General features: G+C 42.2%; 1 protein-coding gene across 1 annotated transcript in view; it reads right to left on the reverse strand.

Moving 5' to 3' along the window:
* The window catches only part of LOC145405854 (CCAAT/enhancer-binding protein zeta-like), a 106,521-nt gene that overhangs the window by 54,676 nt on the left and 28,061 nt on the right, over positions 1-23,784 (reverse strand). The window contains exons 4-6 of the mRNA XM_080277131.1: positions 22,869-23,065; positions 8,349-8,587; positions 6,409-6,544 (exon numbers count right to left, since the gene is read on the reverse strand). Of these exons, the coding sequence (XP_080133257.1) occupies positions 6,409-6,544; positions 8,349-8,587; positions 22,869-23,065 (572 nt within the window). The remainder of the gene's footprint in view (positions 1-6,408; positions 6,545-8,348; positions 8,588-22,868; positions 23,066-23,784) is intronic.

Raw genomic sequence — 23,784 nt, forward strand, 5'->3', positions numbered from 1 at the left:
GCTGGTGCCGGCTCATGTAATTGCGGCACTCAAGACGGTCAGGTTGTGTGTCAGAGTGTCGCCTCGGGATCAATGCCGTCACCTGACCAAATCGTGCAAGTAGCTGCTGCACGACAGTCTTGGAAAACTGTCTCAGTGATGGTTGCCTTAAGCCCCCGACTTGTGTCTTGTAGAGAATGAAGGCGTTGAGCATGCACATATCGAGCATGTGCAGGCAAGCCTTCCTGTACCATTGGGTGTTTCTCCTGAGACAGTCGATTTCGCCAATCATCATATCAGACTTATCAACAAGTCTCATATTGACATTGTAATCAATGACGGCATCAGGCTTCATGATTGGCTCTCCCGTCCTGTAGCTGACCTTCCCAGTTCTCTGCAATTCCCCCTTGTGGATGGTGCTGATCATATTCACGACCTTCTTGTCATGCCACCTGATCGCAAGAAGCTTGTCTGACTTCTTCAGGTGAACATCTCCCTTGGATGATGATGATGCTTCGGGGAAACTTGGCCACTCTTTCCTATAGCTCCGTACAGTGCCAACAGTGCCAATGCCGTGTTCAGCAAGGTATTTGGAGAGTTTCGGTGCTGTGTAGTAATTGTCTGTGTACAGCACATGATTACCACCAAAATACCTCTCCATCAGCACTTTTACAACGGAGCCAGAGAAGCCAAGGGGGTCTTTTCTGTTCACATCCATTGTGCTAGCAGAGTAGATGACAAAATCAGGGATATACCCCGTCTCACAGTCACACAGCACAAAGAACTTTATCCCAAAGCGGTGGCATTTGCTGGGGATGTACTGCATGAATTTGAGACGTCCTCTGAACAATACCAGGGATTCGTCTATGACGACTTTCTGCATAGGCCGGAAAAATCGCATAAATCGATCCCTAATCCTGTTGAGAAAATCCCTCACTTTCCACAAAGGGTCAGTTTGGGACGGGTTTGCATTGTCAGCGAAGTGCAGGTATCCAAGCAGCTGTCGGAACCGATCCCGTGACATATACTTCCCGAATATTGGGATAGTAGTAATGTCATCCACGAGCCAGTACTCCTCCAACTCATGTCTCTTTATATGGGGCATCAGAAACATTAGGGCAAAAAAAACATACAGCTCTCTGATTCCGACAGGCAACCACGACACTTGCTTTGGTGAGCCAATAGGTCCCAGCCCTTCTGCTGCACACTGAGCTGCATACCTATTGGTCTCATCGCTGACATGCTGCACGATTTCATCATCCATGAAGGCCAGGAAGTAGTCAACAAAGTCATCTCCTGCGTTGCATGGGAAGGCAGGCTGTATTCCAGCATTTGTCATATCAAACGGTGGATTGTGTGGCTGAAAATCTGCACCGTCAGACCAAACAAATGTATCCACTTTCCCTGTGCGTGGTTCAGTGGCAGTGGCAGGTTGCATTGCATACGTTTCCCCGTGAGAAGGAGCTGAGGTGGAGGCAATGGGTGAGGCAGGAGGCGAGCGGGAGGGGGGTGAGGCAGGAGGCAACGGGGAGGGGGGTGAGTGCGGGGGCGGTGAGTGGGGGGGTGGCGAGGGTGAGGGAGCTGAGCGGGGGGCAGGCGGGGGGGTTTCTGACCTGGTGCGTGGTGAAACTTGACCCTTTCTACCCCACTTATCACCTCGCTTATCTCCTCGCTTATCGCCCAGCTTTGCCCTCCAACTGCCACGCATCCCCTTTGTTCTAGGCCTGCCTGCCCTGCCTGCACAGCCTGCCTTCCCTCGCTTTGCAGGCTTTGGGAATTCGTACTCCCCAGATGATGTAGACTGAGGAGAGGGCACGGCAGATGATGATGATGATGTGAGGGCAATAGGGCTAGGGGAACGGGAAATTGATGGGAAATGCTTACTAGGGCCTGGTGTGGGAGACGTGAGCCTGCGCTTCACTCCCTTCCCACGTGCAATACCAGATTTGCCCATAGGAGCCTTTCCTTTCCCAGAGTAAGTTGGGGGTGGTGGGGGGGAAACAACACGATCACTTTCATCACTGTCACTATCAATAGAAAATGGTTCACCACCAATTACTGCCAAATCATCACTGCTTGCTGTGAGTGTGTCACTTTCACTGCCACAATCAAGAGTAGTACTTACAGTTTTGTCCAGCACAGTTCTAATTTCAGGAGTGCTCAACCCCTTCTGTCTCGCCGTCGGCAGTTCCTTTACCGGTGTAGAGGCAGAGGGAACACTAGCACTAATCATTGTAGAGGAGGAAGCGAGCGACGATGAGTCGGGACGGAGCGCCATTATCACGCACAGAGCTGGACAGATACTGACTGATGCGGGTCAGGGCAGGGGTGGGGGGGGCCCCCTCGGGGTTGGAGGAGGGAGGTGTGGGATGGCTGGCGTGAAAGAACTCGACAGCTACTCTTGCGTGAGACACTTTGAGCGCCGGGAAAACGCGCGGTGTTCAAAATATTCACGATCATTCCAGAATGACACCCGCGGTTTGGTCCAGTTTTGTCAATGTCATTCTGGAATGACACCTGCGGTTAAAGGGTTAAGAGATCAGTGACCATACTTGCCTATTTAAGTCTTTTCATTTGATCTGCAGTGCAGTGATGGTGACTGCAGAAAATGAAAAGGAGGCAAAGGAAGATTTAGGAAGTGGAGAGATGGTATGGGACACAAGGGCTTGCAAGTAATGGCAGAGAAAACAAAGGTGATGGTATCGCAGGCTGCTGGTGGTGCTGTCAAAGAAGAGGGAGAATGGCCATGTGTGGTTTGCCACGAGGGTGTGGGAAGTAATTCCATCTCGTGCAGTTTGTGATAGGTGGATGCATAAGAGATGTAGTGGTGTTGGAGGTAGACTGCGAGATAATGCTCATTTCATGTGTGCTGTGTGTTGAGGAGAGAATGTGGAGATTGTCTGGTGTGAAAGGTCTTGCTGGTGAGTCTCTTGAGTGTGTGGAACAATTTTGTTAATTGGGAGACATGTTATGTGCTGAAGGTGGGGTTGGAGCTGGCTCTGTGGCTAGAGTGAGGAATGGTTGGAAAAGTTCAGCGACCTGTTACCTCTCCTGACACTGCGAGGGCTCTCCCTCCATGCTACAGGATCTTTGTATGCGGCATGTGCTATGAGGGTAATGTTGTATGGTAGTGAGACCTGGGCAGTAAAGGAAGGAGATATTCAAAGGTTCAATCAAACTGAAATGACTACGATTAGGTGGATGCGCTGTGCATCCTTGAGTGCGAGGCCTGGGGGGGCTGGGTTTACGATGGAAAAATTAAGAGGTAGGATGGGACTGGAGTGTATTAGTGCTGTGATGAGGAGGGGTATATTGAGGTGGTTTGGGCATGTGGAGAGGACGGGGGATGACAACTGGGTGCAGAAAGTGAGAAGTGTTAACGTTAGGGGAATTATTGCAAGAGGCATACCGAAAAAGATCTAGGACAAAGTCATTGAGCATGACCTTAAGGATAAGGGACTGAATAAGGAGGCTGCTAGAAATTGAACAGCATGGAAAGCCACCATTAATTGACCGAGTCCAGCACATGGAAGCAAGTTGGAGCCTTTAAAAATGAAAACAAATATTATTTGATAGAAGGTACCATCACCAAGAAATACTGGGGTGGCAGTTACTGAGAGGATTTCCTTCTCTGCACAATAATTTACTATTTCATGAAGTTGCCACTGACCCTCTGAACACATTCATTTGATTACGAGGTTGGATGATCCACACAAATTGAAACTAGTTTAACACCTTCAATGGGAGATGTCAAAACAATTTTTGATGGAGAACCTTGGGTGTGTTGCAAAATAACTACAGTATTAACATTTGGGCCAGTCAAGGAACAAAAGACTTAATCCTCTGTGGCAGTAAGTTTATATGAGCAGAATAAAATAATCTGTTGTGTAATAGAATATTCATCATCACCCGGACCAGTCAAGGAACAAAAGAGCCGAATAAAATAATCTGTTGTATACTAGAATATTCATCATCACCCGGACCTCCTTTCCCATGGCATGGCAGGGTGAGGAGTAGCATGTCCAGACAGCCCAAGTTTGCCCAATCTACTGGGCCATGCTTCCATTCATTCATCATTCAAGCCCCTGGAATCCTGGCTTTATAAGCCAAAAAACTTTCACCACATTATGCAGCTTCACGTAAACGTATCCGATAGAGTCAATCTAAACGCTGCCATGTTAAAAAGGAGTGCCAAGTCCCTGATCATGCACACCTCCTCACAATAATCATCCAGCCAGCTCGATCTCGTCAGTCCCCTAACCTCACCGACTTCCATATCTCTCTTCCTCACACACTCATCCACCATATCCCTCCACCTTCTCCTTGGCCTACCTTGCCTCCTTCCTCCTCCAAATTTGCTCAGATATACCTTTTTCACCACTCTATTGTTATCCTCTCTCCACATGACCATACCATCTCAGTACATTATCTTCAATTCTGGTGTCCACAGACTTCCTCACTCAGCATCTTTCACGAATCAAATTATTTTGTATCCTATCCACTCTCTGTACTCCACATACATTCCTCAGCAGTCCTATCTCCACTGCTCTCACTCTTGACTTTTCATTTTCATGTCACACCATTGTCTCATCCATTTGCTAAAGTTGGCACTAAGGCTCCTTCATGTAATCCTTGTGTAGCTGCAACACTGAAGCCTCTGTTTCTTATCAAGGCCTTCATTGCACCAGCTACTTATCTTCCTTGTCTCACTACTTTCCACTTCTTTTGCACATTTTCCACTCTTTTCTAACACTGTACCAGGTATATGAACTCTCACCGATTCCAGTCTCTCTCCATTCACTGTAACATCACACTGGAAGTCACCTTCTCTCTTGATTATCATCACATTACTCTTTTCTACATTTACTCTCAAGGCACGATGCTCACAGACATCAGCAAAACTCTGCACTAGTCTACCACGTTCTTGTCCGGTATTTGTACGCTACCCACGGGTGAATAAAACCCATGTATAAAGTTACCGACTGTAAAGTGGTAAAAAAGGCATGGAGTCGGCTTAGCACACCTAATTTCTTGGAAGCAGAATTTACAAGATATGTAATACCTGTATGTTCTTTCCAAGATAAATCGAGAGAGAATGAAACACCAAGTATGTTTAAAGATGATCCAGGATTAAGCTGGATATTGTTAAAAAATAGAGGGTACTCCTGTGGGAGATTTTGTCTGGTTGATTAGATGTAAGAACTGAGTTTACGATGCATTAAAAACAACAAGATTACTTTTACCCCAATCAGAGATATGTGCCAAGTCAGACATTAGATGTACCATAGCCTCATCCCTTGTTTGTCAAAGTAACTGCTGAGATGGATGCTATGGGAAGCGAATGGAAAGGTGAAGGGTGGAGTCATTAGCGCATGAGTGAATAAGGTTAGATGCATAGCTTAGCTCACTGATGAACAAAAGAAAGAGAGTTGGTGATAGGAGACAGCCCTGAGGAACACCACAATTGATAGCTCTAGGAGAAGAATGGTGGCTGTCTACAACAGCAGCTATAGAATAACCAGAAAGGAAGCTAGACATAAAGGCACTGATAATAGGAAAGAAACCTTAAGAGGGCAGTTTGGAAATTAAAGATTTATGCCAGACTTGAGGCTGTGCATTTGTAACTCATATTTCAAGCACAAAGATATGCACAAGTATACATTGTATAGAGAGAACAGGGATCGTGTTGAAAGGAGCCTAACTGATTACGTGCTCGTAGAGAGGTCGATGATGGGAATGGTTGCTGATATGAGGGCCATGAGAGGACAATGTGGAGGAGGTCTGTCAGATCATATGATTGAGGTATGCAAGATCAAGCTGAGAGGAGTGAGGTGGACCAGGAGAGAGAGAGTAGTCAGGGAGAAAGACTGAAAGCTGAGAAGCTGAGGATCAAAGAAATGGCAGATAAATACAGGACCAAAGAAGGGAAGGAGTTAGAGTCAGTGAATTGGAATGAAATGGATCTGGACAGCCTGTGGAATGCATATAACCAAATTTTGGCGCCTGGTGGTTTAGTAGGTAATTATTGCGCTCCAATCGGATTGAGCCAGTGAGGGTTTATATCCAAGGGGTGGTTGGGGTTGATTGCTCACGCAATGCCACTCAGGGATCAGTGAGGCTGGTCACTCTCATCTTAAATGTCAGGACCAAGTGCCTAGCCCCGGGCTCCTACGCTCCTCATGGGGCAATGTAGGATTGGAAGATGGATGGATGGATAATGCCACTCAGGGATGAGTGAGACTGATCACTCTCATCTTAAATGTCAGGACCAACTTGCCTAGCCCTGGGCTCCTACACTCCTCATGAGGCAACACTGGATTAGATAATGAATGAAATACATGTAGATGAAATGCTCTACAGTTCTCTTGAACAACGTTAACCAAAATAAAATGAAAGATATCCAACTTGCAGCCAAAGGGTTAACAATACCTTTTTGGTGCAGGCCTTGAAGAACCCAAAGTAAAGCTTGAGGAGTTTGGTAGCAAGTTTCTGATCATCACGACGGAAAATCATGTCCTTTAGGAAACACAAGCTGTAATACTGAGCCTTACTACTCACATTAGATCTGAAAGAGGAACAAAACAGCATAACAAAATTGTCATCATCATTATCATCCTAACTAAAAACACACAGACATGGTGTGGGTAAGATCCAGAAAGGTGAAGAGGGACACTTTCCTTGGGTAGTGTCGAGATAACTGGGTGGTTCTGCTGCTCAGTTATACAAACAGCCCTCAACCACCACTCTAGTCCCTGAAGGAAGGATGGTGAACAGTACTAGGGCAGCTTAGACCAGCAGTCCACAGAGTTTACAACCAAATGGGCCAGGGGGAGTGGGGGTGGACCCAGAAACAAAAAATAAAAAGAATTTATATAGGAGAAACAATGGAGTTTACTGTACAATGGGCTACACATCAATTCTCTCATAACAAACAAGCTATATAAGAAACTTTAAATTATTTAAATGAATTCCAATTACCATCCCACATCTTCTTTCTCTATGTTGTAAAGTACAGTGCTACTGGTTTTGCCTCACTTACCATATATCTCCCACTCCATTGCCATTATTCTAATCTATGTTTTCTCATTTACCTTTCTCCTTCACTAGAAAAGGCCTCTCCTATGCTAATTCTAATCTAAGCTTTCTCATTTACCTTTCTCCTTTACTAAAAAGGGCCTCTCCTATGCTAATTAAATACTGCATGTCTGGCAGAAGCATGAACATGCCTTAAATACATTCACGTATTGGTGGGGTTAATAGCAACAGACTGAAACCCCAGCACTGTCAAAGGTTTCTCCTCAAGTGAATAAAACTGTATATGAATAGCATAAATAAAAAATTAAAAGACATCCTGCTTTATTAATGGAAAATATTTCTAACCCCATCATAGCCAAGGGTTTCACTTGAACTGCACAAAATCAACAGGCAATAGCATGAAGAAACACTGACATCCCAGTACTGAAAGCATTACCTGCATATACTATGCATGCAATTATTCCTTCTAAACTCTGCCCCATACCTCCTTATCTTTCCCTTCCATGTACATCTTTCATTCTCACTTACATCTCTGACTTATTGAAATTCTTTCAGCTGAGGAAAATCATATGGTGTATGCCTACATTCATATATGAGTATGACTTTTTCATCCCTTTCTATGCAACCTGATATTAATCTTTTTATTCTTTACTCTCTTTCCCTTCTTCAGCATCATTCTCAACATCTCAGTACTTTTCTTGCATTTGTTTTCTCTTTCTACATTCATATACCATACTATATTTTCTCCATTACATTAATCCCGTCCGATCAGCAAAGTTAAGCAACGTTGGGTCTGGTTAGTACTTGGATGGGTGACCGCCTGGGAACACCAGATGCTGTTGGCATCCCTACATGTCAAGTGGGGTTGGTGGAGGATTAGTGCCCCTCCCTGTAAAATAATTAACTCTAAGCCCTTGGCCACCCCGTTTGGGATACATGGCGTCTGGCAATGAATGAAAAAAATGAACATTAATCACCCTCCTTCCCTTCTTCTATATCATCCCCCATCTTCTCACTATTACTTATTTCTGTTTTTTTCTCAGTTTACCTTAACTATTTTGTCACCAACAGTAAATTATCCATCATATTCCTTCTCATCAATAAACTCTTTATCCTTTTTTCTCCTCCATCTTCTTCCTTATCATTCTTATTCCTTCCCTCTTGTTCCATATCTATCTTTCATGGTTACCTTTGTTATCTTATCTACAGCAGATCAACCATCATAAAGCTTCTTCCTTCAGATTTATATGATTCTCCCGTTTTATCCTTTGCCCCCATTTCTCTTTCTGTTTCCTCCATCTTTTACCTTCTCTCTTCTTCTTTCCATTCCTCACCTATACAACAAGTCTTCAATTTGCTCCACTACTTGGTGTTTGAGTACAGGTCGCCTCTGCAGCAGTGTACGAAGATGGAACATAGTGATGGCAGCTACTCTTCGACTTGGGTCACCAAGTTTGTTTACTACCGCAGCCAGTGCTTTGCCTTCACTGTCTTGGTTGGGGTTGCTGGCCACAAGTTCTACCAAGCATCGTACACCCTGTACTTTTGTTTTGTCCACTGCATCTTGGCACACCTGTAATAAAAATCATGATTAAACACTTCAGTATCACGATCTGTTTAAGTGTTTTAGCAACCTTCCACAGGAGTACACTGCACAAAGGAAAAAGCTTGTAGTAAATGGATTAGAAAATATCTCCATTCTATTCCAAAGAGAACAAAGCTCCCACAGAAAAATGGTTAAAAAATATATTCATTACACCTCTTGAGGCCATCTTTATTATTTGTTCATGTCTCCTACTACCACTCTACATCAATCAGCGAAGAAATTAAAGTAGGGGGAAAAAAAAAAAGTGAGCCACGGCCCTGATTGATACTTTTACCATGCTTGCTACCCATATTAATGCCAAATGAATAACACCTAAAACCCTTAACTGTTTTACTTTACATCCATGAATGATTGACAGAGAGTCTTTACAGTTAATGGTCAATAATATAACCATTGCTTGAACAGGTACAGTAAACTCTCAATACATCAAGCCCTCTTTTAACAAGTTTTGGTTTCAACGACCACCATGAGCTGGTCAAACATTATGTTCATTTAAAGACAGTTGTTGGTGGGGGTGCTCACCATCCACTCACTCAATGTAGTGCTGCTCTCAGGTGCCTGTCTTTCACTCTCTTCCTTTCTTCCTTCCATCCTTCTTTTTCTATCTTTCCCTCCTTCATTCTTTCCTCTTCCATCTGTCTACAGGTGACTCAACAATGAGTGACATGCCAAATGGTTTCCTGTATATCAGGAAACCATTTACTACACTGGGTGGCAACCATATAACCAAATCATGATGCCTAGTGGTTTAGTGGGCAAGTAAGGCACTCCAATCAGACCGAGCCCGTGCAGGTTTATATCCAAGGGATGGTTGGAGTTTATAGCTCACGAAATGCCACTCAGGGATGAGTGAGGCTGGTCACTCTCATCTTAAATGTCAGGACCAACTTACCTAACCCCTGGCTCCTACGCGCCTCATGAGGTAACAATGGATTAGATGATGATTGAATGAACAAATTTTATTTGGTAAATGACACGTAGGAAACACCGACCAGCATGGTGTCCACACACACACACACACACACACACACACAAAAATGCCCTCACCATCTGCCCCTCTCCTGTGACAACACAGCGAGATGCCTGGAACCACTGTCTGACTCACTTCATTTCTGCAACATTCGCGGCCTTTCCACTAACTTTCTTTCTGTTAAGGACCACCTCTCCTCCTCTAAACCTCATCTTCTCTTCATGAGACTTAGCTGTCTGAGGTGACTGATAGCAAACCCTTCTCTGTATCCTCCTACTTTCTCTATACCCATTTCAAATCCAAAGGTGGCTGTTGTGCATATGTACACAATGATATATCATCCTCTCATAATCGTGAACTTGAATCTTCTGATTTCTCTACTCTCTGGCTTCGAGTTTCCTGTCATTCTCTGACTAAATATATCTGTGCTGTTTACTTATCAAAACATATCTGTGCTGACTGCTTATCACCCTAATTCTACTGACCATGAAAAATTCTTCGACTATCTTACTTCTAAGATGGAACACATTCTATTCATTTCTCCTTTCTCTGAAATTTCGATTCTAGGAGATTTCAATGTTCATCACCACCTTTGGCTCTCCTCTCCTTTCAGTGATCCTGTCAGGACTGTAAAATATCTTAATACATAATAACCAGCAACATACATAATATAGTCTAGAGGTTAAGTCAATGTCAAACCTAGGGGCCAAAGAAAGTGACGTTAACACCTCTCCCGAATGTCTCACACCAGCACAATAGCCCACAAACAGCGCCTCATGACCATACACACACACAGGCCTCTAGAACATTTCTACGACAGTATAGCCCACATGACACGACCCCAGCTAAACGAGAATGTAGGAATCAGAGATCAGAAAGGGGCTAGCCATAGAACCGACAGGTAGTGGAGAGAAGGAGGCTAGCAACAGGGGCGAGACGGTGGCAGAGAGAGATAAAGTGAGACAGTGGGGAGGTAACAGCAGGACTCTATACTTCACTCATGTGTGAGAGACTTTGTTAATATTTCCAAGACAAATAAAAATAGTCTCATACTAATCTTTACCTCACCTGTTATTGCATGACAATGGGAACGAAGATTATCTACTTACAAAACTACTCACGTATGACAATCGCTCGTCCACGGGTCTAATATATGTATAACTGATCTACAAAACACACTACAAGAAGCTACGAAGTTTCTACAAAAGATGGTGGCAGCAACAGTACGAACCTCATCTACGAAACAACAGTGAATTTCTACAAAAGCAGACGAGACTCAAAACAAGCTTAGCATCAGTTTACGGTGAATTTCTACAAAAGCAGGCAAGACTGTAGCCAATATCAGCTTCAGTTCTACAGCTGATTATACACTATCAGGAAATTACAATTCTACGATCAAGTAACCACAAGTGAGTATACAGCAAGAAGAAGGAGTTTACAAGTTTACGAGTTTAAGCTACAAGTCTGCGAGTCTAAGAGTCTACAAGCCTATCAGTCAACGAGCCTACGAGTCTACAGTTGAGTCTACATTATCAAGATAGAAAACAAACAATACCTCTTACAACCAACAACTCACAACCAGCTCCTAACAGTATTCTCTCCAACCCCCCCCCTCCGTGTCACCGATCATCACACTGATGCGGAGGTGAAGAGGTCACACGACGCTTTGCCAGTAGTTTAACAAAATATTGATACAAACAATCTTCCAATTTCTACGACGAACCAACGAACTACAACCATCTATGATCAACTATAAGTAACAAGTCTACGGGTTGTCTCTATATTTTTCTTCTACATGCATCTACAAGTAACAACATTCTTCATCCCACAATGAGTTAATCACTATCTATATCTATTCTATCTATCTATCATCCAATCCTACATTGCTCCATGAGGAGCGTAGGAGTCCGGGGCTAGGCAGTTGGTCCCGACATTTAAGATGAGTGTGACCAGCCTCACTCATCCCTGAGTGGCATTACACAAGCAATCTGAGTGACAAGCCAAATGTACAGGAAACCATTTGGCTTGTCACTCAGTTAATCACACACACACAAAAATAGGACCGAGAATACATCGAGAAAGAAAAACAAAAACAAACGAAGAGCGAGACACGACTCACAACTCAAAACCACCTGACCTCACTCTCCTCTCTCTCCAATCACCCCCCAACCTCCACCCCTGATGCAGGAGTGTGAGGTCAAAACGATGACAGCAAATACCAAGCCCATATTCACAACTCATCTTACTCACTCATCTTCACTCAAGTTACTCATCGCTACTCATTTACTCACCACAGCTACCAGCGTGGGAAGTCAACGTCACCATATGTGTTTGCTGAGACGATGCCACACCTATCAACGTGCGTCTGGCACCCCACAACTCGTCAATCAATCCGTGAAGGACTATGCTATCACCACATGCAACATCACTCACACCTTTCCCACCATGGTAAAAATAAGTGAGTTACATAGTTACTTCATTTATACAATTCATAGTAACAGACACAGTGATAGACAACACCATTTGCACAAACATATAAAATGTGCCTTATTGTTACAACTACATACATATACCTACTTCAATTATCTACATAATTCAGTCACTAAATATTTGCACCAACAATAAATATTCTACACTGTATATATATTCATACATTTATTATAGCATATATTTACTACCAACGAGTGTTACCATTTATACCTACATAATAATACGTGTTTCATACATACAGCTATACATTATTACATCTACAAAGCAATAAAGAAAATATACTATCACAGTTACTCAGTGAGTGATTAAAATAACTGTATTAAACATTTATTAATTAAAGCTACCTACTGGAAACAGACAAATTAAGTTACATGGAAAACCAGAAAAAAAAAAAAAAAAATGGCCAACACAAATGATGTTATAGTCTCACCAATCTAAAACCAAGGTTTGGGTGGAGTCCAGCCGGGGATTTCCCAGCGTACAGCGTTGCCTATACTCTGATTGGGTAGTGGCTGACCTGACACTGTTAGAGTTCGTCCGCTCACACCTCGCCACCTGGCCTGACATGACTTCACCCACTTCTGTGTGTGTGTGTGTGTGTGTGTGTGTGTGTGTGTGTGTAAAGACAAACTAATTTAAGTTATAAATATAATTTAAGTTATATATATAACAGAAAGTGAACAGTGGAAGCACGTGACAGAAGCTTAAATCTCCCTCCAATGGATCTGGATGTTGCCGCTCGTGAGTGTTTTAACCTATTTATTTCTCTTAAGAAAATAGCGTATGTTCTACTGATTCCTTCAAATTATATTATAAACGTAATTGTTACATTACTTACCCAACTTAGAACTACCGTGAAAGTCGGTAAAAGTAACTACATTTTTATCAGCACCACTGTAAAATATGTATGCCACGTTTCTTTATTGATGTACAAGAGCCATATTGCATTACAAGTTTACCTTCCTTTGATATGCTAGAATACTTACGTTTATATTGTATTAGTATGTGTGTACCTATCTGTGATGCCTATTACATATATAATAGAATCTACTCATCGCTCGTTTAGGAAGTATGGCATGGCTGCACCCAGCGCCAGACCCCACCCAAACCTTGGTTTTAGATTGGTGAGACTATAGCAAGAATGAACAACATCTTCCACACAATTATGAAGACAAAGATTTCCACACAGTGCTCACACATACATTACCCACGACAGGTACAAATGAACAACAACTCAGTTTATATAGTTAATACCGTGTATAGTGTATATACAGTCTATTTTTTATATAAAAAACAAAATATGGGGCTATATAACACCAATTTCAATAATATCTGTGCAATATAAACTAGGCCTTAAAAAAGGTTCCAAGGGAATTAGCCAGCAATTATGCAACCTCGGACAACACCAAAAAAGCGTAGACAAACGAAGAAAAACAAACTATAGAAAGTAAATAAAAAAAGAACAGTAAGATTCCATAACAAACAAATGAAAATAGTCGTTACTACAAATGCCAAAATACCACATAAACTCCTTCTATAAGTGAAACAAAAAGCAAATTATTGTTCTCCACGAGCCAGTGGCAAAGCACATCATCACTATCATCGACTGCAGCATGACCAGATTAGCGATGTCAGGACTGCAATTACTACAATTACATTACAGTTGTTACAATTATATAACTACAAATGATATAACAATTACAATACAATTATGTAACAATTCATACAATGTTACAGTTATATATTACTACAATGTTACTACAATATTATTGCAGTGTTACTAGAATTATGTTACACATGCTACAGTTAAGAAACTACAAACGATATGTAACAATTCATACAATGTTACATTTATGTATTACTACAATATTACTGCAATGTTACTAGAATTATGTTAACTTGCTACAATTATGTAACTACAAATTATATGTAACAATTACAATACAATTATGTAACAATTCATACAATGTTACAGTTATGTATTACTACAGTATTACTAGAATTATGTTAAACATGCTACAGTTATGTAACTACAAACGATATGTAACAATTACAATACAATTATGTAACAATTCATACAATGTTACAGTTATGTATTACTACAATGTCACTACAATATTACTGCAGTGTTACTAGAACTGTGTTACACTTGCTACAGTTATGTAACTACAAACAATATGTAACAATTACAATACAATTATGTACCATACAATTATTGTGTAACAATTCATACAATGTTACTACAATTCTGTATTACCAGAATCATCACACAAGTTAGGTGAAACATTAGACATTACTAAAGGGATAACTCCATATGTAATGTAACAACCTAGCAGTATTACCATTGCACAATTATATGCGTATGTCTGTTACATACACATTTTACAATGTTATACAATATTCTATAATCAATATAAGTATAGTGCATTTGTTCAATTATGTATACAATTTAAAATGTATTGTTTCTAGAATATTATTAGGCCAGTACAATATTATCACAAATATTATGTCTATACAATATTATAATCAATATTATGTATTAATAGATTAGCATATGTCAATGATGATTGCTGTCACAGGACCGCCAGCTGGCATGACCGAGCGATGTCAGGACTGTGAAATATCTTAATACATAATAACCAGCAACATACATAATACAGTCTAGAGGTTAGGTCAATGTCAAATCTAGGGGCCAAAGGAAGTGATGTTAACACCTCTCCAGAATGTCTCACACCAGCACAATAGCCCACAAACAGTGCCTCGTGACCATACACACACACACAGGCTTCTAGAACATTTCCACGACAGTATAGCCCACATGACACGACCCCTGCTAAACGAGAATGTAGGAATCAGAGATCAGAAAGGGGCTAGCCACAGAACCAACAAGCAACAGGGGCGAGAGGGTGGCAGAAAGAGATAAAGTGAGACAGTGGGGAGGTAACAGCGCAGCGGGACTCTATACTTCACTCGTGTCTGAGAGACTGTTAATATTTCCAAGACAAATAAAAATAGTCTCATACTAATCTTTACCTCTCCTGTCATTGCGTGACAAAAGGAACAAAGATTATCTACTTACAAAACTACTCACATATAAAAACCGCTTGTCCACAAGTCTAATATATGTACAACTGATCTACAAAACACACTACAAGAAGCTACAAAGTTTCTACAATCCACCTGGAGAACAAGCCTACATCTTTTCTATCTTTAATGGCTTAGGGCAACTTGTACAGCACCCTAACTGTATCCCTGACTGCCATGGAGAGTTCCAAAACACTTGACCTTTTCCTCACAACTAATCCTTCTGCTTATGTTGTTATTCTTTTCTCTCCGTTAGGCTCCTTCGATCACAACCTTATTACCTTGACCTGTCCAATTGCTCCAGTATGGCCAATGGATCCTCCAAAGAAAAGTCGCTCAGACTTTCTCCTCCAATTCCACCTTAGACGATTCCAGTCCTGTCGCTCCATCACTTCCCCCCTCTGACTTCCTCATGGCTGACATTAAAATTTCTTAAATTGATGTATTCTCTACTATTGCTGGCCTCAATACTACGAAGGCATATGGGCCTGATGGGGTCCCTCCTGTTGTCCTCAAGAACTGTGCTTCTGTGCTTACACCCTGCCTAGGTAAACAATTTCACATTTGACTGTCAACTTGCACCTCTCCTTCTAGCTGGAAGCTAGCTCTCACTCAGCCTATCCCAAAGAACGGTGACCATTCACAACCTTCTAACTATCATCCTACTGCTTTAACATCCTGTATTTCAAAAGTTTTTCAGTTTATTCTTTAACCCATCACGTCCGGGGGTTGTTTTCACCACCCAAACCACCTGCAGGTGGTTTTCTTAAAAATCACCATTATTTAAACCATAATTTCTCAGCTAAACCTTTAATATAAAATTATAGTATAAAATGCTATTATAATATGATGCAATAATTATAATAATAATACAATAACACTACTACTACAAAACACTAGATCATGTATACATGTCACCCGGATGTCCCCAAGTCATCATGTATACATGCCACCTGGATGGGAGGGGTTAAAAAAAAATTTAAAGCATCTTTCCTATCACAACCTTCTTTCCGATCATCAGTATTGGCTCCATCAGTGACGCTCTACTGGTGATCTTCTAATCTACCTTTCAGACTCCTGGTCATCCTCCTTTCGGGACACTGGAGAAAGCTTTGCCACTGCACTAGACAACTCGAAGGCTTTCGATCGAGTCTGGCATAAATCTTTAATTTCCAAATTGCCTTCTTATGCTTTCTACCCTTCTATCTGTGCCTTTATCTCTAGCTTCCTTTCTGGTCATTCTATAGCTGCTGCTGTAGATGGCCCCATTCTTCTCCTAGAGCTATCAATTGTGGTGTTCCTCAGGCTTCTATCCTATCACCATTTCTCTTTTGTTCATCAATGACCTTCTAAGCTGTACATCTGTCCCTATCCACTCATACATTGATGACTCCACCCCTCACCTTTACATTCACTACCAACAGCGTCCATCTCAGCAGTTACTTCAACAAACAAGGGATGAGGCTATGGCACACCTAATGTCTGACTTGGCACATATCTCTGATTGGGGTAAAAGTAATCTTGTTGTTTTTAATGCATCAAAAACTCAGTTCTTACATCTATCAACCCAACAAAATCTTCCATTTTTTTTTTTAACAATGTCCAGCTTAATCCTGCATCACCTTTAACCCTTTAACTGCAGGCATTGTTTTGACCTGACTGCCCCCCCCCCCCATGGGGGTTCCAGCCAAAATGTAAACAAACTTTAAACTTTTATAACTCTGCACAGAATAAAGCTAGAGCGAAAAATAGGGTACCATTAGAAAGTACTAACCTTCAGCTTTGCAATGATGTAGGTTTCATGACTTTGTGGACTTTCACTGGATGGGCAGTGCCATTAGAAGTGAGCAATCTAAAATCACTATTTTTAGTCCCACACACCATTACCAAATGCCAACCACACTCTGATAATAATACTATAAACATAAATGAACACTGCACATACGATAAACGCCCACTCTGTGGCAGGTAAAAGGTACTGTAATTGCCCGCACTTCACTGCCACATCAGCGCCATTGTCACTCACAAAACTGGACAGATACTCATGCGTGTTTGGGCAGGGGTGGGGGTGGGGGGGGCCTGGGGGGGTGGGAGAAGGGAGGTGGGGGGTCGGCTGGAGTGAAAGAACTCAATAGCTACTCTTCCTTGAAACAATTGTCGTGCAGAAAAAAAGTGCGGTATTCAAAATATTCACAAACATTCCAGAATGACACCTGTGGTTTGGTCCAGTTTTTGCAATGTCATTCTGGAATGACACCTGCGGTTAAGGGGTTAAACATGCTTGGGACTTCATTCTCTCGGGATTTATCTTGGAAATAACATATTACCATCCATCCACCCATCATCCAATCCAATGTTGCCCCATGAGGGGCATAGAAGCCTGGGGCTAGGCATGTTGGGCCTGACATTTAAGATGAGAGTGACCAGTCTCACTCATCCCTGAGTGACATTACGTGAGCAACAAACCTCAACCATCCCTTGGATATAAACTTTCATCGGCTAAATTCGATCAGAGCACCGTAATTACCCACTAAACCACCAAGCGCCATAATTTGGTTATATGGTTACCACCCAGCATAGTAAATGGTTCCCTGGTGTGCAGGAAACCATTTGGCTTGTCATTCAGTGATGAGTTATCCTCAGGCAGAAGGAAGAGGAGAGAATGAAGGAAAGAAAGACAGAAGAGGGAGTGTAAAGTCACCTGTATGCAGAAGGACGAGGAAAGAATGAATGAAAGAAAGACAAAAGAAGATGGAAAGAAAGAAGGATGGAGGAGAGGAAAAGACACACACTCAAGAGCTACACACTGAGTGAGTGGATGGTGAGCGCCTTGTAAAATCTGCTTCCAAGAGATTAGGTGTGTTAAGCCGATTCCGTGCCTTCTTTACCTCTGTACAGTTGTTGACTTCATACATGGGTTTTATTTGCCCCTGGGTAGAGTACAACTCGTGCGTGGGGAGGCTCCCTACATACAGCTCTTCTCAACAAGGAGTCAAAGGCTTTTCGTCTCATCAACTCTCCTCCTCTTACTAGCTCTCTTCAACCTCTGTATCTTCACTGTACTGTTGCATCTTTATCTCTTTTCTATCGCTGCTTCAATGGGCACTACTCCTCTGAACTGTCTTCTTGCATCCCTCCTTTACTACGGCAGGTGCGTTGCACCCGTCACACAACAAACTCTAATCCCTTTTCTGTCCAGCTCTAATGCAAGAGTTATCCATTACTCCCAGTCCTACATGTATGCAACAAGTCAACTCTGGAACTGTCTCCCTCTGTCCATACTTCCTACTGCCTATGATCTCCAGTCTTTCAAATGCAGTGTGTCCACCCATCTTGAAATGAACAGTTCTTGAATTTAGCCTTTTTTTTTTTCCCATGGAGGGAATAATTTACAGGCTCCTGGCCTTTGGTTCCTTCTTCCTTGCATAAAAACACACACACACACACTCAATAAAAGGGAAATGAAAACAGTGCTAAGGGGAAATTACTCATCACGTAGAAAAGTGACGAGTGGAGTTCCAAAGGGCTCTGTGCTGGCAGCATTTATGTTTTTTGTAAATATAAATGACACAGACAACAACACTGGAAATGGAAGCTATCTAAATATGTTTGCTGATGATGCAAAAATCTATCTATCTATCTATATACCTAGGCTGCTTCCCCCAAGGAAAGGGAGGTAGCCGAGAGGACGACTCACTCTCCATTTACTCATCCATTCAAACACATTCATTCGCATCTTAGCCCCAAAGGGGAGAACGGACAGATCCTCACTGCACCACACCGCACAAGGGTCAACTGCGCAATGCAATCAGTGACATCCGCAGCAGGGCCCGACAGCAGAACTGGTTTACCCCTGCCACATCATAATAGACCCATCCCCTTAACCGCACCTGACCTGACTAGCTGATCAGACCAAATGCAGGAGAATATCCCCTCAGGGCTGCGTCATCACATATTCATTCACAATTTCTCTCCATTTATTTCTGTCACGCACAGCCACTCTTCCTTGCTCAACAGACATCCCTCTCGCATCCAGCGCTCTCTTCACACTGTCCATCCATCCTATTCGAATGCAAAAATACAAGGGAAAATTACGAACACAGACACTTGCATAGGGCTACACGAGGAATTACCTAAGCTTCATGAATGGAGCAATAGATGGCAAATGGAATTCAATGAGGACAAATGTCATGTAATCTAATTTGGTAAAAGTGAAAAAAGATCAGACTGGGACTATAAGTTAGTTAGTTCAACACTACACACATCAGAAAAGGAGGAGGATAAGAGTGATTGGCGATAACAGACTATCACTGGCTGACCACATAAATGAAAAAGTAAGGAACAAGTACACACTGTTTGCTAACATGAGGGTAGCATTCACATATATAAATGAAGAGATGCTGAGAAAGGTAATAACATCATTCATCAGACCAACTCAGGAGTATGCATCAGCAGTCGGGAATTCACATCTCAAAGAGCACATAGATATGACTGAAAAGGTACAAAGGGCCACAGGAAGATGGGCAACAAGCTTAAGAGATGTAGGCTATGGAGAAACACTCAAAAAATTAAACCTACCAACGTTACACGAGACAATGCAAAGACGAGGTATGATTATGTTATATACTGTAGATGCATCACAGGAAAAGAGAACATAGACATATATGAGTATATAACCTATGGGGAAACAACATCAAGAGGACACTGCAAAAAAATGTAAAAAAAAAGAGGTGATACACACGTAAATAAATTCAGTTTCCCAAATAGAGCAACTAATCAGTGGAAAGCACTACTGAATGAAATAGTGTGTGCCAAAACTATTCATAAATTTCAGGACATGTACGATAAAAATGGTTCAAAACAAGGGACAGTACAAGCTTGACTCATTCCTTCTAAAGTACATACACACACACTCCTCCACATCCTGAACAATGCTGCATCAGTCTCTGGGTGACAAGCATCGTGAGAGGAGCCATTAATAGAGCATTTATTGAGAAAAAGAGCCATTTAGACCTAGCTGTATGTTACTGTATATGGCTGCATGGCAGAACAATACTCCATATTTAACCATCTTTGCTTGGTAAAGCCACAACACCTGGGAAATTATCAAATGGCATGGTGTTTGGCTTTAATGTCAAGGGTCTGGTACCAATTAGTTCATTATATCGAGGGTGCACTGTACAAGCATAAGCAATAAAATTTCCTATGAGGACCAAGATAATGAAGAAAGTGTTGTATATGAGTGAGATAAATCAGTGTTAAGTAACTGATATAGAAATATTTTGAGATGGTATGGATATAATCGCAGACTCCACAATTCTCTAAGGCTGCAGGGAGATCAATGGTGGGTCGTCATGCAGTGTGCTGCTGAAGTATATTAGACCTGTTTCTCTCATAAAATTTTTAGATACCTGGTGATCTAGTGAATTAAGGCACTCCAACTGAATATGGTTCATTACGGTCTACTTCTGAGAAGCAGCTGGGGCTCACTACTCAGGCAATGATGCTTGCGAAAGAGCAAATGGTCACTCACAGCTTTAGTGTCTGGACTAAGCAGCCTAGTTCAGGGACCCTACACTCTTCGGGCAATACTGGATTAGATGATGATGAATGACGGAAAGATTAGTCAGGTTGAAAATGGATGACCATGTTTGGTATGGAAGACAATGGAAAAATATTTTTGAGATAACAAGTGCTCGTGGGCCCTTCGGGACCCTTGCACTTGCTCCTGCGGAGGGCTCTTGCATTTATGTGCTGTTCTAGTGTAATGTTGTCACTTGGATTTTTTGCAGCTAACCAACTGATTGTGTTATTTGCAGCTTCAGGAGTGGAACCCAAGTTGTCCGAATACAGGTCCGAAGTAGACACACAGACACACGGCTACTGCTACAGTTTATTTTAGTTCTACTTCTAGGCAAAAAATTCTACAGAGATCCTATGCCAGGCTCTGGGAGCAGCATTTTGGGGTCAAAATGTGATCACTCATTAAATACAGAAAAAAGTTTTTCAATCGTGATGGGACCAAGTTTTTTCACATCAGCGATTTTTTTGCGATTTTTGTGCCAATTTTGGTGAGATTTGAACATGTAGTTTCGGCTGCCCAAAATACATACACACACACACACACACACACACACACACACGGCTACTGCTATAGTATATTAGAAAATGAAGTGGAACGATCTATGACATTACCAGCCAGACACTGGTTTCCAAGACTCTTCTGAAACAAAAGCAGCAAAGTAAATTAAAAGTGTGTACAAAAGGTGAAAACTCTAAGTCTTAAACTGCACCATATGTAGGGGTGCCGAGTCTTGGATATTGCAAGTAAATCCCAATGTGGCAACCCCAATGGCCAGTACTTTGTGTCAAAAGTAATTCCATACATCTTAACCCTTTAACTGCGGGTGTCATCTCAGAATGACATTGCAAAAACTGGACCAAACCGCGGGTGTCATTCTCGAATGTTTGTGAATATTTTGAATACCCAGGGTTTTTTCCGTGCGCCAATTGTTTCAAGGGAGAGTAGCTATTAAGTTCTTTCACTCCAGCCGACCCCCACCTCCCTCCTCCCACCCCCCGGGCCCCCATCTCCCACCTCCCGGGCCCCCCACCCCACCCCTGACCAACACGCATCAGTATCTGTCCAGCTGTGTGAGTGACAACACCGCTGATGTGGCAGTGAAGTGCGGGCAATTACAGTGCCTTTTACCTGCCTCAGTGAACACAGAGTGGGTGTTTATGGTATGTGCAGTGTTCATATATGTTTATAGTATTATTATCAGAATGAGGTTGGCATTTGGTAATGGTGTGTGAGCGAAAAATAGTGATTACAACACCGCTGATGTGGCAGTGAAGTGCGGGCAATTACAGTGCCTTTTACCTGCCTCAGTGAACACAGAGTGGGTGTTTATCGTATGTGCAGTGTTCATATATGTTTATAGTATTATTATCAGAATGAGGTTGGCATTTGGTAATGGTGTGTGAACGAAAAATAGTGATTACAACACCGCTGATGTGGCAGTGAAGTGCGGGCAATTACAGTGCCTTTTACCTGCCTCAGTGAACACAGAGTGGGTGTTTATTGTATGTGCAGTGTTCATATATGTTTATAGTATTATTATCAGAATGAGGTTGGCATTTGGTAATGGTGTGTGAGAGAAGGTAATGGTGTGTGAGCGAAAAATAGTGATTTTAGATCGCTCACTTTTAACGGCACTGTCCATCCAGTGATAGTCAACGAAATCATGAAACCTACATCATTGCAAAGCCGAAGGTTAGTACTTTCTAATGGTACCTAATTTTTTGCTCTAGATTTATTCTGTGCAGAGTTATAAAGGTTTAAAGTTTGTTTACATTTTGGCTGAAACCCCCGCGGGAGAGGCCAGTCGGGGCAAAACAATGCCCGCAGTTAAAGGAAAGAATATGGAGGATGAGAGGGGGAGGGGAGTGGGAAAGGAAAACTTCCTTTCTCCTTTGATTCATGTCCTTAAAAGAATTTAGACAGCCTTGCTCTGGATTTCTTCACCCCATGTGAAATTTGAGTTCCAGGGTTAAAATAGTGATGCCAAATATGCCTGACATGACAAGGACAACTAAAATGGAGACATATATAGAATTCTCTGAAAGAATCTATGGGAAAAGGAGCGAGTCTAAGATGAAAAGCACAGATGGGTAAAAGGTAAAAACTGAGTGAAAACTAACCTGTGTTAACTGCCTAATTAATCGCTGATATGCACAGACCAGCTGATCCTCAAAATACCAAAGTGCCAACTGCCTCTCTGAATGCTCCCGGCCTGACACCAAGAGGCGGTGGAGGCAGTGGAAGTTGTGGGCTTCAAAGCTGCGTGCAACATGGCCTCCAGGCAGGAATGCTGACTCCAGAAGTTCTCTGAGGGCATCTGAGGGAGTGGTATCACAGTACAGTGAACTCTCTCATGATCAGGACAACTCTGGTACAATATTTCATTCCAGGTAACAATGCATTATATGGCTGAGAGTAAGTCATAAGACCCAGAATATTAATATCATCATTACAATTCCCTCATGAGCATGACAACACTACCCAAGTACTTAAACGTACTCACATTTTCCAATTCCTCACCATCCACCTCCCTGTACATTCACTGACTTCACTTCTCTCAAAGACCATCACTTTACTCTTCCCTACATTCACCTTTAGAATCCGTTTCTTACACACTCTCCCAAACCCATCCACCAAGCCTTGCAGCTCTCCTTCGTCTTCACTCAACAACACAGTATCATCTGCAAACAACAGTACAGGGAGTTTCCAAACACTACCCTCTCTCACCAGGGCCACTCCAACTTCCACTACCCTACCTTGTACCTCTTTTATTACCCCATCCATGTACAGACCGAATAACCATGGAGACATGACACATCCCTTTTTCAACCCAACCTTCAAAGAGAAAATTTCACTCAGTTCACCATCCACACCACTGCAGCCTTAGCACCATCATACATACTCTTCACAGCAATCAGCAACTTCCCATCTACTCCATATATTCTTAATACTTTCCACAATCCTTGTCTATCCACCCTGTCATATGCTTTCTCCAAATCCATAAAAGCCGCATACAACTTCTTTCCCTTCTCTAGA

This window comes from Coenobita brevimanus, chromosome 1 (genome assembly GCF_032717465.1).
Source record: "Coenobita brevimanus isolate Jiangsu-jjx chromosome 1, ASM3271746v2, whole genome shotgun sequence".
Taxonomy (NCBI): Eukaryota; Metazoa; Arthropoda; class Malacostraca; order Decapoda; family Coenobitidae; genus Coenobita; species Coenobita brevimanus.